The sequence below is a fragment of the Danio rerio genome, chromosome 20 (assembly GCF_049306965.1).
Source record: "Danio rerio strain Tuebingen ecotype United States chromosome 20, GRCz12tu, whole genome shotgun sequence".
In the NCBI taxonomy this organism is placed as follows: Eukaryota; Metazoa; Chordata; class Actinopteri; order Cypriniformes; family Danionidae; genus Danio; species Danio rerio.
In genome coordinates, this window is record NC_133195.1 from 7225001 (window position 1) to 7238827 (window position 13827).

The 13827-nt window shown below is 38.2% G+C and overlaps 4 protein-coding genes across 5 annotated transcripts in view; 1 reads left to right on the plus strand and 3 right to left on the minus strand.

Annotated features, from left to right (window-relative positions):
* The window catches only part of sirt5 (sirtuin 5), a 17006-nt gene extending 16400 nt beyond the window's left edge, over nucleotides 1–606 (minus strand). Inside the window, exon 1 of one of the 2 annotated variants that reach the window (XR_012395458.1) lies at nucleotides 438–606. The gene's annotated coding sequence lies outside the window, so the exon portion shown is untranslated. The remainder of the gene's footprint in view (nucleotides 1–437) is intronic. The other variant, NM_001002605.1, reaches the window with a different exon arrangement.
* dsg2.2 (desmoglein 2, tandem duplicate 2) overlaps nucleotides 1–13827 on the plus strand; it is a 713230-nt gene that overhangs the window by 403383 nt on the left and 296020 nt on the right. The gene's annotated exons all lie outside the window — the stretch shown is intronic.
* Nucleotides 1–13827, minus strand: part of usp24 (ubiquitin specific peptidase 24) — a 746345-nt gene that overhangs the window by 230844 nt on the left and 501674 nt on the right. The window lies entirely within an intron of this gene.
* Nucleotides 1881–11779, minus strand: si:ch211-121a2.2. The gene is given in 6 exon segments (NM_001105111.1): nucleotides 1881–2137; nucleotides 2246–2514; nucleotides 4705–5080; nucleotides 5905–6137; nucleotides 9576–9783; nucleotides 11599–11779. Coding segments are annotated over 6 exon segments (1350 nt in total). The 5' UTR covers nucleotides 11669–11779; the 3' UTR covers nucleotides 1881–1943.

Consider the following 13827-nt stretch of genomic DNA (forward strand, 5'->3'; position numbering starts at 1 on the left):
GTGACTTTGGTATTGTGTTACCCCTCAACAGGCATACTTTCTATATAGCACTGTTTTATTCAACTTTTTTATTCAACATAGCAGGAACAGCCCCTTTGCATGCCATGAGGCACTACTGAGGGATCACAGGAACATAAAAACATGACAAACCTGGGTAACGTTAGTCCAATAAATAATACTTTAATAAACATAAGTTTACCTTGTAAAATCAACCAGAGTTCCAGAATAGCTAGCCTGGCAGGTTTAGCAACACAGCTGCAACACTGCCATCAAATAAATAAATAAATAAATAAAGCTACTTATTTGTAGTTTTGGTAAAAATATTACAGGCTAAAAACTGACAACAATGCAATGCGGAGTGTGCAAAACATGCAGATGCTATGCAACATAAACACACACAGCTCTCGTCCAGTGTAGGTAGAGAAGGGAACGTTTACCTGTGTGTTGTGCTGTTGACTCGTCAGATGGATTGTCCAGCAGAGAAGATGATAAAAACTGTGTTTATTTCATCCACTCAGTTGCTGTCATCGTGAGCCCATGGAAGACGTGTGCGCTGCCATCGGCTTTAACACAAAATTGTACGCACAACACGAACCACGAGACGACAAATGATACAATTAACTTGCACTTTTTGTTACCGCGGAGGGGCGTTTGGTGGCCCAGAAAGACAACACGTCCATTGAGTCACGCTCAAATCTACACACGTTTTTCAAGATATCGACAAAATGTGTACTTTAAAAAGTATAAAGGTTTAAACGTGTTTAAAATTACTGGTATTTCATAACCCAACAGAAAAATGCACCACAGTAATTTTCTATAAAATAGCCATGGAAATGAGTTACCGGTGATTGCATTCGATTATAATTGGGTCATCCTGAACTGCGCTGAGAAAAGTAACAGGCACCACGTGGCACCACGTTTGAATGAACCGCTTCAGAAGCCGTTCTGGCTATATTTTACACCTGAATAATGACAATGCGAAATTTTTATCAGTATTAAATTTATATTATAGAGTGGAGATTTAACATATTAAAATAATATTTAGGATGCATCGTACTTGACCAATAAGATAAAGCGACCGGGCAGCCTTATCCCGCCCATTAAATACTTTAACAATTTTTGAGAAGAACTCGCCTGTAGTGTGACGACCTTATTAACGTGAGAGCGACCTCCAGTGTGGAGTAGATATTACTGCGATACATATTTTAAAAACTATATAAAGATTGTGACTTTATTGTAAAGTAGATAAAGTGATTAGTCCACTTTTAGTTATGTACAAATAATTGTATAATTTTTTCTAAACATGTTTATATAGTTCATATATTTTAAATATTGTAATTAATTCTAGAAATTCATTCATTCATTCATTTTCTTTTTGGCTTAGTCCCTTTATTAATCTGGGGTCGCCACAGCAGAATAAACCGCCAACTTATCCAGCATATGCTTTACGCAGCGGATGCCCTTCCAGCTGCAACCCATCACTGGGAAACATCCACACACTCATTCACACTCAAACACAACGGACAATTTTAGCTTACCCAATTCACCTGTACCGCATGTCTTTGGACTTGTGGGGGAAACCGGAGCACCTGGAGGAAACCCACGCCAACATGGGGAGAACATGCAAACTCCATGCAGAAACACCAACTGACCCAGCCGAGACTTGAACCAGCGACCTTCTTGTTGTGAGGCGATTGTGCTACACATTGCGCCACTGTGAGGCCCCCCATTACAGTAATAATATTAAAAAATTGAATGTAATACAGTACATTATATTAATGTATAATAACAATAATAATAATAATCACCATCATTATAAAAATTATAATAATGACGTAAAATTAATTACGTATTTACAATATTCTAACACACACACATAATTTTCATTTTACTCATGTGCTTTATTTTCCTGTGCTTTTTACAGTTATGCCTGTCTGGATAGTTTATTGCTGACATGCAAGCTTTGAGTTGAGAACTGCCAGCTGTTTCAAGAAGCCCAAGTTGGGCCAGATGCATCTCACTTTTAAAACGTGGCCCATGGCATCTTCCACTGACATTTTACGGTGAATCATCAGATACGCCAAAAATAGTGTGGGAGATCGACTTACTCCATCCGAGCAGTGCACCAACATCTTATCTGAGAAGATAGAAGCACAAAAACACTCAAAGCAAACTCATTCTAATACAGTTGGTCAAAATACAACACCTGTCATTGAGAAGTGCTGTTGTGTGAGTCTCAGCTTACTTTCAGGCTCACTGAGGGCCTGGTGGATGAATGCTGCAGAGGGGTAAAAGTACTTGCTGATGTCAAACAAGGGGTCATCTACTACAGGTACACCGTAGTACGTGATGTTCATGCCTTTGTAATATTGCGCCCCAGTTTTGACCTTACGTAGCAGATCTTCCTTGCGTGGCATTCCCAAAGACGCCATTAAATTGTGTTTAATAGCTGCAGCATTCAGGATGTGTGTAATGCCCCTCTGCTTCAGTTTGGCTCGGTCCATTGCTGTATGTCTGCTCAAAAACACAATAGTTGTAGTTAGTTGTTTAGGTATTTAGTCATTTATCACAAGGATTGGTTTAATTTGGAATGTTTTGTTATTCTTTAGGATCTGATTCCTTTAAAAAATATATATATATATTTTTTTTTTACATTTTTTTAAACCCTGAGAGTAATAAATAAGCTATAAAAACAACCTCAATCAAGCACATAGTTTTTGCATGACATGACATGACATAACATATATCTAAAATTCACAAATGTACACCTTCCAGGAGAAGGCGGGGCTTATCAGATCACCTAGACAACCACTGACCTAAGCCAAAGACTATAGACCTTTTTCTTGGAACACAAAATTACCCATTATGCTTTGCGTGTATGTGCAAGGAGAATGCGAAAAACTTCCGGTCGGCAGCTGATGCGTGTTAACAGTCACATTTGGACAGCTTAGAAACGATAGTTTTAATCTATTTTACCTGCTTTTATCCTCTTTGAACTAATACGGTTGTCCATCATCTCCTGGAGTGATCATTTAAAGTAATGCGATCTAATAGGATGGAAAACAGCTGCTGTGAGGCATTTTCCCCTCGTTGTCAGACGGCATCTTCTGCAGTTTACATGAAGCCTTGTCATCGCTAAAGTCAACATTTTCTCTTTATTTCAAATATATAACCAGCCCAAACAAATGTAGTTCACCAAAATGTTTGACACACACACGTAGCCTGTACTGTGCCACTGACACACTGATTTAATAACTGTGACAAAGTGAAAATATAGGCTAGTGTCATTTCGAAATGACAGAAAAACACAAACCGTGGTAAAAACAACACATGAAATAAAACACAAACGGCTCGCGATTAGAATGAACAGCAAATCAGCCAGCAGAGTATCAATAACAGACTTTTATTGGTCATTTTTGTAAACTGCACGACTTTCATACCTGTTAAGTTTCATGCCAGTACTCTAGTTTGCTCTCTCTCTCTCTCTGTGTGTGTTAAAGAGCCGCTGAGCTAACACTGTATTTTTGACGGCAGACAAGTGAACTAGGAGAACGTTTTTCTCGTATTTCTGACGCGCTTGAACCACATGTGACAGATTATAACAGTTTTAACAGACACATTTATAAGTTGCGTGTCACATAAACACTCTGTTATCCATTAAAAACGTCATTGAAACCCATTTTCGGAGCGCAAATTACCAGTTGTACACGCTGTAAACGGAAGTTTTTAGCATTCTACCGGAAGACGCTGGTCCCTATGGCGTCCTCCATGCAGCAGCCATGAAAAAGGTCTATAGAATACACAAGACATGCCTCTCAGACAGTTTGGCAAGTGAAGCACCGCCTACAATTACAGGAGCCAATCATTGGGTTTCTCAGCAGCGGATGTCTGCATTGTTATAGTCATAGTAGGGAGGGAGGGTCCCACTTTATATTGTAGCCTTAAGTATATGTACTTACACAGGATTTAATAGTTTGTTACAATGTACTTATTGTGTAAATACATGTATTTACTGTGTACTTATGCTTGATTAAAAACGTAATTACATCAGTAAATAACTTTTGTAATTACATTTGTAAATACACTGTTGACCATCCCTGACACCTTAACCAACCCTTAAACCCACCCATGCCACAAAACCTGTCCATAACCCAACCTCTATCCCAACTCAAAAGCACCACAAGTGTTCTCAAGTACATTATAAACACAGTAAGTGAATTGTATTTATTTTTTGATGTAAGTACATAGTAGTTAAGGACACTTAATATAAAGTGGGACCGGAGGGAGTACTACAAATACATTTATTACAATTTGCTCAAGTAATACAAGAAAAACTCCACGATAGTGTTTTCATGACTTTCACAAAACAGGATAAAAAAAATTGTGTGAGACTGATAACATTAGCCAGAAGAGAGAACAACGTCAAATGTACTGTCCTGCCTATAGACACGGCATTAGAAACATAACCTGCATAAGTGGTCATTAGTTTCCTTGTAATTTGAAACAAAAATTATATAATACACAGTAAAGCTTTATTTTATTTTTTATCAAGATGTTAAAAACTTTCAAGGACTGGTGTCTGTTAAACAAGTCATCATTATCTTGTGAAAAGGATCCATGAGCCGGCATTTTAAGCAAGCAACAGTCAATTGATAACAATTAGTTATTTTAAACTGAAAAAGGCTTAAGTTGTTATAGACTCACTCATCTCCAATGACGACATTGGGCCAAACCTCAGTGGCAGATGTCTGGTCCAGTGTGCATTTCTGGAGACAATGTTTCAGATGGATAACGGTTTCCTCGATACGCTGTTTTGACTCTTGAGGCTCTGGAATGGGCTTCTCTGTGTCTTCGTTGCCTCTTTTCAACTGCTCTCTCAGCTGTAGCTTTCGCTTCTCTACGAGGGTCGAATTGAGAGCTGTCAGCTGCTTTAAGAAGCCCATGTTGGGACTGATCCATCGCACACCTGTGACATGGTCAATGGCGTTCTCCACCATTATGTCATGTTGGATCATCAGATATGCCAAAAAAAGTGTTGCAGAGCGGCTGACACCTTGAACGCAGTGGACTAACACCTTATCTGAGGAAATGAAAACAGATCGACGCGTCAAATCTAACAATTCATAGCATTCCGCTATTTGCTTGACAACGTGAACACTATCAGTACTCAGTATAGGTTATATTATACTACAATAGACCAGTTTACTGTAGTAAAAACTAAAGAATACTGCAATATTTATCACAGTTTATCAGTTTACCATAGTTAATTTAAAAGTATACTGCAACATTCAATAACAAATGCTAACTACTACAATACAAATACTATATGTACAGCATAATACATTTTACTGTAGTATGGTTTGAAAACACAATAGTATTTAAAATAAATGTTCTGTCTTAATAGATCATAAATAATTGTGTGTGTGTAGGTCTATGTGGTTGACAAGGACACAAAGTTGTATAATGACATAGGAATGACTTAGTGTGCTAAATTAAACACACACCTCATGTCCCTGTAATTTAAAAAAAAACTTAAAATTATACTTAACGGGGTCTTTTGTAATTAAAAATTTGCCACAGGTTTCCTGTGAGGGTTGGCTTTAGGGGTAGGGCACATCACCCCCTAAACTATGGGTCACCAATCTCGTTCCTGGAGGGCCGGTGTCCCTGCTGGGTTTAGCACCAACTTGCCTCAACACACCTGCCTGGATGTTTCAAGTATACCTAGTAAGACCTTGATTAGCTTGTTCAGGTGTGTTTGATTAGGGTTGGAGCTAAAATCAACAGGACACCGGCCCAACAGGAACAAGTTTGGTGACCACTGCCCTATACACATCATGCCTATGAAGTGTCTGTGTATACCATGTTCAATTTATGTGTCTGTGCGTGTGTATCAGCTCTTACTCTCCGGGTTACTCAGGGCCTTGTTGATAAATTCCGCAGCTGGGAAAAAGTATTCGCTGATATCAAACATGTCTTCATCCAGAGCAGGTACGTTGTAGTAGGTGATGTCCATGCCTTGGTAATGTAACTCCCTTGGAATGATGTTTGCATGTAGATCTACTTCGATTTCTGCAGCGTTCAGGATATGGGTAATACCCATCGTCTTCAGCATGGCTCGGTCCAACGCTGTCTCTCTGCACAAGAACACAACAACTGTGAATGGATACTTGTGTGGTAAAATAAGTGATGGATGAAGTATACAAATGGTGTACTTGAGTAAAAGTATACAGAAGATGCCCTAATGTAAATATTACTCCAGTAAAAGATCGTCTTTTCAATGTTCCTTGAGTCGAAGTACAACATTACTTATTTTTATATGTATTTAACAGTTAAAACTAAAATAAGCAGGGAAGAGCGGGGACGAAAATAAGGTGTGGTAAAAGCAATTTTCTCAAAGTTCTGACAACATTTGCTTTCCAGGCTATAACAGCACATTCAGCATGCAACCCTTGATGGCGCTACCAAATATCATGTGATTACAGGACCCACAGTTAGTGTAACGAAGGGGCTGACACAGAGGGATCCATTTGCAGTAAATTTATTAAATATAGTTTAATAAGCACAAGCACACAGATGTAATGCGTGTCCGAACTCACATCAAACACAATAGTGTAACGATGATCAACGGCAAGTAATCACAGTATGAATGTTCAGGCATGGGTCTGAGGCAGGCAGCGAATTTCTAGGTCGGTGTCCAGGCTAGAGTTCAAGGCAGGCGGCTAGGATCAAAGTCGGTAATCGGGCTGAAGTACAAGGCAGGCAGCTGGTAGGACGAGGTCGAGGAACAAGGCAAGGTAAGCAAGGGAAAAGCAGGCAGTGTAGAGAACCGCTGTAGTGTGTTTGTGTGCTGCTTATTGACCTTATTCTAAAATGCGGAAGTTTTCGAGATTGTCTTAGAACTTCCGATTCAGTCGCCTATGGGAGAAATGACTAGGAATAATAAACGGCAGAAAATGGCCAAACTACTTGCTCAACAAACAAATGTTTGCATGACTACACAGACCAAGTAGCATAATATAATAAGAAAATATTAAATTGCAACATCAAGCAGCGTAACGAGCAGTTGTTAACGTCAAAAAATGAATGGAAGTGAATGTGACCGGAAGTCGCGAGACAAAATGATTCAAATGGCAGCGCCCACTCGTCAGCTGAGAATAAGGTGAATATGCTGGAGCGTGGGTAATCAAGTGGATGGGCTTCAGGTGTGCAAGCTATCAGTGTAGGTGGATGACGTAATGGTTAATAGTCCGAGGATGGTGACCTCTGCTGGCCAGCGAGTGGAATGACTGGGACCGAGTCGGTGACAGTTAGATCTGAATTTCAGTTTTTAAATGCAAAAAGTAAATTATTGTAGCGGTTGTTTTTTCCTCATTACAAGTTGTTTCTCTTTTCATGTGTAACACTAATAGTTATTCCACAGATTATTTAGTGCAATAACACATCCTTAGGTTTAAAATGTTTTTCAGTTTAAAAGTAAACCAGGTTTAAATGGCAAGAGTTCCTTTGGGGATGAAAGTACCTCTATTATTTATGTCCCACTGCTAATAGCCATACCTTATTTTTTCACTTCCACATTAGAGTTTGCATGCAGTGTTTGTATTCTTATGTTTTATGAAATTAATGCATATTGCCAATAATAATTAAAAACATTTAACATTTTGTTTTGGTGGATTGATTTTCAAATATTTGATGGAGGTGAAATCTAAAATGAATTTTTGCTAAAGATGTTTTGCAAAAATAAAGGATAAAATGTTTGCAGTTGAAATTAACCAGGTCATAGTCAGATATATTGAAAACAAACCAGATTAAGTCAGTACATCTAGCAAATATTGGTGTGTTACTTTTGACTTACCCGCATGTTACTTTCGTTCCTATAGGGTCAAAAGTAACCATTTGCAACTTTTGTTCCCAGATAGCATGTGAATGTGGGCCACTTTAGGCAGTTATGCGGCACTGGTGGTATTCCTTCGGCCCACACAAAATGATAGTGAGCCTGAAGTGGCCCACCTGTACAATGGCAACAGGGGCGAAAGATTCAAATTCATGCACTGCAAAAAAATGCTTTTCTTACTTAAATTTTTTTTCCAAATATCTAAAAGTTCTTAAATCAAGAAGCATTTTCTAGAAAAGCAAAACATATTGTCTTGTTTTTAGAAATAATATGCCAAAATGAAGTGATTTTTGCTTAAATCAAGCTAAATAATCTGCCAATGGGGTAAGCAAAATAATCTTATCACAAATCGAAAAACAAGATTATTTTGTGGGCCGGATTCGAGCCACATGAATTTTGCTAGCTGGGCTTAAAGTGAAGTAATATTGGAGTTGTTCTACATTGATACAAAATACCACCTGATTTTCATAGACCACCCTAGTGAGTTAGTAACCACAGCAAAAATATATTTAAAAAACATCTTAGGGTAAAACATCTTTTAAAATGAAGTTTTCATGAAAAATGTTACTTTCGTGCCAGCTTTGCCATAATTATCGATACGTATTTATCTTGCAAGAAAAGATTGTTTAGATACACACTGGTATCTATGATATTTTTTCCTAATTAACTGGGGATTAGTTCTTGCATTAAAATAATAATAATAAAAAAAATATATATATATATATATATATATATATATATATATATATATATATATATATATATATATATATATATATATATATATATATATATACATATATATATATATATTGCTCCATCCGTCTTTCTTTTATTCATTAATTCTTGACAAAAGCACCCCCTATGTGCTTTGGCAGCATTGAATGGTAATTAATTTGTTAATTTGAAATTCCATTTAGTTTTTAAATGTAAATATTCCATTTAGACAGTAATACAGAAATATGTTCAGTTCATATTCAAGCAATTAATACAGTGTCTTTCAGAAAATTAACCACTGTTTTACTATGAAAAAAGAGAGAATATTGTATTTCAAGAGTTCCCACTCAGATATGCTTGGCATTTATAGCAGGTTTGGCATGCTGTCCCGGGAGAGAACCCTGAGCTCGGAGATATTTGAGCCCAGGGCTCCTGCCCGGTCTAGAAGCAGATCAGGGGATCCGAGATCAGGTAGGTCTTCATCGCTCCCCCTTTAGAAGGGGAGAAAAAAGAAGGACATGAGGTGGAAGGGGGGATTCTTCCAAAACGAAGATGGAGCAATAAGGAGCAAGTGATCCATTTATATTAAGCTAGGATCATTCTGATTGGATTATTACTGATTACGGATGAGTGGCCAGCGGTGCACAATCATATCACGTGCTCCTCTCGAAATTAGTTTATGAAACTTCACTTAAACTGCAGTGACCACAAATCAGCCAACATTTCTATACACAAACCATGTTTTGATTAGGGTATGTGTAGTAATACTGTGGTTATGCGAATCAGTCAATGCACCAAGAACGGGGTTACTACATTAATCTAAACATGAACAATGGTTAATTTTCATGTGAGTGGGAGAAAGCATTTTACAAAACCTCTCTACCAATGAAACATATACTGTATAATGGCACTGTATTTGATTCCAGTGTATCAGCTGCACCATTTTATTGTGTTGCAGACTTACTCATTTCCTAAAAAGACGTTGGGCCAGACTTCAGTCACCGGAGTCCAGTCAAGTGCACATTCCTTCAGGCGATTCCTAAGTTTGCCTGGGCCATGAGGAATATACATTTCCAGCAGTGAAAGTTCTGTTTTTATTTGACTTTCTATATTACTGCAGCTTGGGCCTGGAAGACATGATGCCCCTTCATCCGCTGGATCCACTTCAGTCCCTAAACACAAATTTGAAGTTTTCATTCAGCATTATATTAAGCTATAAAACAACGTCAAAGTCAAATGCATTTGCTCTGAAGTAAAAAAACAACAACAGATAACTGTGAGCAAATATTGCCTTTAGATACAGCCTAAATGAATTACATTTCACAATACACTAGGGGGAGGCAGTGGCGCAGTAGGTAGTGCTGTCGCCTCACAGCAAGAAGGTTCCTGGATCGCTCGGCTCAGTTGGCGTTTCTGTGTGGAGTTTGCATGTTCTCCTTGCCTTGGCGTGGGTTTCCTCCGGGTGGTCCGGTTTCCCCCACAGTCCAAAGACATGCAGTACAGGTGAATTGGGTAGGCTAAATTGTCCAGAGTGTGTGTGTGTGTGAATGTGTGTGTGGATGTTTCCCAGAGATGGGCTGCTGCTGAAAGGGCATCCTCTGCTAAAAAACTTGCTGGATAAGTTGGTGGTTCATTCCGTTGTGGCGACCCCTGATTAATAAAGGGACTAAGCCGACAAAAAAAATGAATGAATGAATACACTAGTAAACAGAAATCCATTAGACTCCTGAATCAGAGGAGAGAGCTTTTGGCAGGCAGTGAGAATCATCCAAACACATTCAAATAGGCACTCCTTATAAATAAACTACTTATTTGCATTCGAAACAGCTACATTCTCACATTCTTGTCTACCACAAGATCGATACACACAGGTGAAGATTCTGTTAAGTTCTGATATGGGCAAAATACCTGCACGACTATCAGCCAATCAAATTCGAGAACCAGAAAGATCTTTTTAATGATGTAAGAATAGTGAAGAGAGAAAAAACAATTCAGTTTTACTTAAAGGCAAAAACTGGGCAACGTTTGTAATTTGGTGCACCTTGTATCTTATTTAAATGTAAATAAATATATGTAAGTAAATCCATTGTATTGTCTCAATATAAACATATTTACCTATTTGCATGTATACACATTTTTAGCAGTATGTCTGTTTTCTAAAAGTTATACGATTATATTAAGTATTATTGGAACCTTTAAGGTAATAATCAACAATAGGGGGTGTGGGGGGTGGTCAACTTTTTTTGGTAATGTTTATTCATTCATTCATTTTCTTTTCAGCTTAGTGCTTTTATTAATCTGGGGTCACCACAGCAGAATGAACCACCAACTTATCCAGCATACGTTTTTACACAGCGGACCCACTTCCAGCTGCAAACCATCTCCAGGAAACATGCATACAGACTCATACACTAACTTTACCCAATTCACCTGTACCACATGTTTTTGGTTGGGAGCTCTTTTGGGGATCATAAACCGCCCGCCTATGTCATTTTTTTACCCGCAAAAGTAAACCCAAAACCGCCCAATCTGGCAACACTGCCTGCCGGTTTCATATAGGCTACTGTTTAATGGCTAGACTGATTGGCGTGACCATGTATTCACAATGGTATGAACCGTTATAGGGGTGGTCAAATTGCAATTATTAACATTATTATTATTTAAAATACAGATCAGAATGAACTTTTTTTCTCGGTTTCAAAGGGCTGACCCCCAACACATCTTGTTTTGACGTCCTTCAGAGATGATCAAGCCCTAATTAGGAGGGTTAATTACCCCCCCCCCCCCCCCCCATATTGATTAAGATTAATTATGTTATCAATTATGTGCCATTTAGGATAAAAGCATCTGCCAGATCATTAAAATAATGTAAATAAAGATCAATAAAACATGGGGAAAAACTGTAACTGTATTTAAAAATGAAAATAAATAAATATTAAGTTCATAAATAAATATTGTAAAGTAGAGAAAAAGCTGTTTGCATTTACCAGTTGGTGTGTTTTTCTCAGTGATTGCAGAAGAGCTTTTTCCAATGCTTCCTCCTGCTGGTTCAGTCATTTTTTTTCAGTTGTGAGCTTCTTAATATTGTTAACGCTGGATGTGCAGTGTGTCCCGATAAAAACCGTCAGCAGGTCCTGTCAAGTGACTCTGGTTCACAGTTCGAAATAAATGCGGTTTTCCTAAACATTACTATAACCATAGCAACCGCTTTGAGTGACAGTTGACGGACTCATTTATCTGTAGTGGAACGCGTGTAAAACTTTGTGTAGTTGGTATAGAAAAACGGCCCATTCAGGTAGTGAATGTCGGCAGCCATGCCCCTGTTTTCAGACGTCTCAGCGGTCTCTTCGGCGTTTTCAATACAGTGAGCGGGAGGGGACGTGTTCGGATCACTATTTTTGTCGTGGCCACGACAAAAACATTAATGATGATGAACATGATGTCGTGGGAACGCGATATGGCGTGGGAACATCATAAAAGGTGAGCCGAACACACCCCCTTCCCGGTCATCGTACATTTCTCAGTGTACATAAAAAATAAAAATTTAATAATTTTTTAACAACGGATATTTATTGCCTAGCTCTGTCAAGTAAATAAAGTAAAAGCACTACATTTTTTAGTAGTTGTGGTTTTTATACTTTAATTCATCATCCAGTTAATAAAATGCTTTACATTTATAATTTAATTATCAGCTTTCATTTACATTTTACACAGTTAAACATTAGTAATAATGTATGCATCATTTATACACCCTTTAGGTGTTTGTGCACATTCCATACCCACACCCAGTTTATCTCCCATAAACTGCAAAAATAATCCAGAAAGCATCTTATGAGACATGCCATTATGCGCTCATTCATGGGGTGGACATGAACAGACATGCTGAAACCAACAGCATGATCCGCAGATTTGATCTTTCCAGAACTCTGCTTGCATACTCGAAGCTGTGAATCACTGCTTTATGAAGTAAAGATGGAATTATTCTTTTCAAAACAACAACAATAATTGAATGATGTGGCTCCCTCTAAAACATGACCACAGTCACACATAAAACACATTATACAATAACTGACTCTATGGCAAGCTATTTTACCATTAATCTAAAAACATTTTTTTCATATGACTTAGTGACTACTCTTTTTTAAATTATAGTATTTATTAATTAGACGCTATATGTTTGTTTATTTATTTATTTATTGAGTGATTGGCCGTGAGGATCATCAGTTCACTGCTCTTTGATGTTCACGGAGTGCAAACACAGATGAGCGATCCGCTGATCTTCGCGGCTTGCACTCGGCGAAGAGCAGTGAACTGAGCGGTGAACTGATGACTTTCATGGCCAATCACAGTGGTTTCTGTTGAGCACTAGTAAATACTATGGCAAATAAGCGCTGTTTAAGAGCGTGCTCAGCTGCGTTTAAATGTTAGCGGAAAATTTACATTTTTAAAATTTCAAGGTTTCTTCCCATCAAAGCCTCGCTTTCATTTTTTAAAATGTCATTCCCGTGAAATAAGCGTATTGAAATGAAAACATAAGCTGCTCTAATAGAATTCGAAAATCAGTATGTACCCGGATGACTTACAACTTACTACTTACAACCTGTTATAAGAAAAATAATTTTTTGTGCTCATAGCTTAGTCTAACTTAGGGTAGAGTGTATAAAAGATTGTTTATTTCTGCAGTCTAACATATATTGTGTTTACTAAATTATAACAGCTTACATCACACAATTTTTAAATTAATCCTATGTAATGTGTATTTATATAGCACATTTATTGTGTATGGCCATACACCCAAAGCGCTTCACAATCATGAGGGGGGGTTTCTCCATACCACCACCAGTGTGCAGCATCCACTTGGATGATGTGACGGCTGCCAAAGGACAACGGCGCCAGTGCACTCACCACACACCAGCTATTGGTGGTGTGGAGAGACAGTGATAGAGTCAATTAGGATGAAGGGGATGATTGGGAGGCCATGATTGTGAGGACCTCGTTTTAACGTCTCATCCGAAAGACGGCGCCCACTGACAGTGTTAAATTAATCCTATTTTATTACGTGTTTTTAAATGTAAGTGCTTATATTCAGCAAGACTTTGTTATAATGCAGATACGGGCGGCCAAATGAGAAGTTCAGGGGGGCGTGGTTGATTTGACGTACAAGCTTGATTCCGCGGCTCCACCTCTTGCTCCATCTGGTAGTTTCTTTTGCCCAT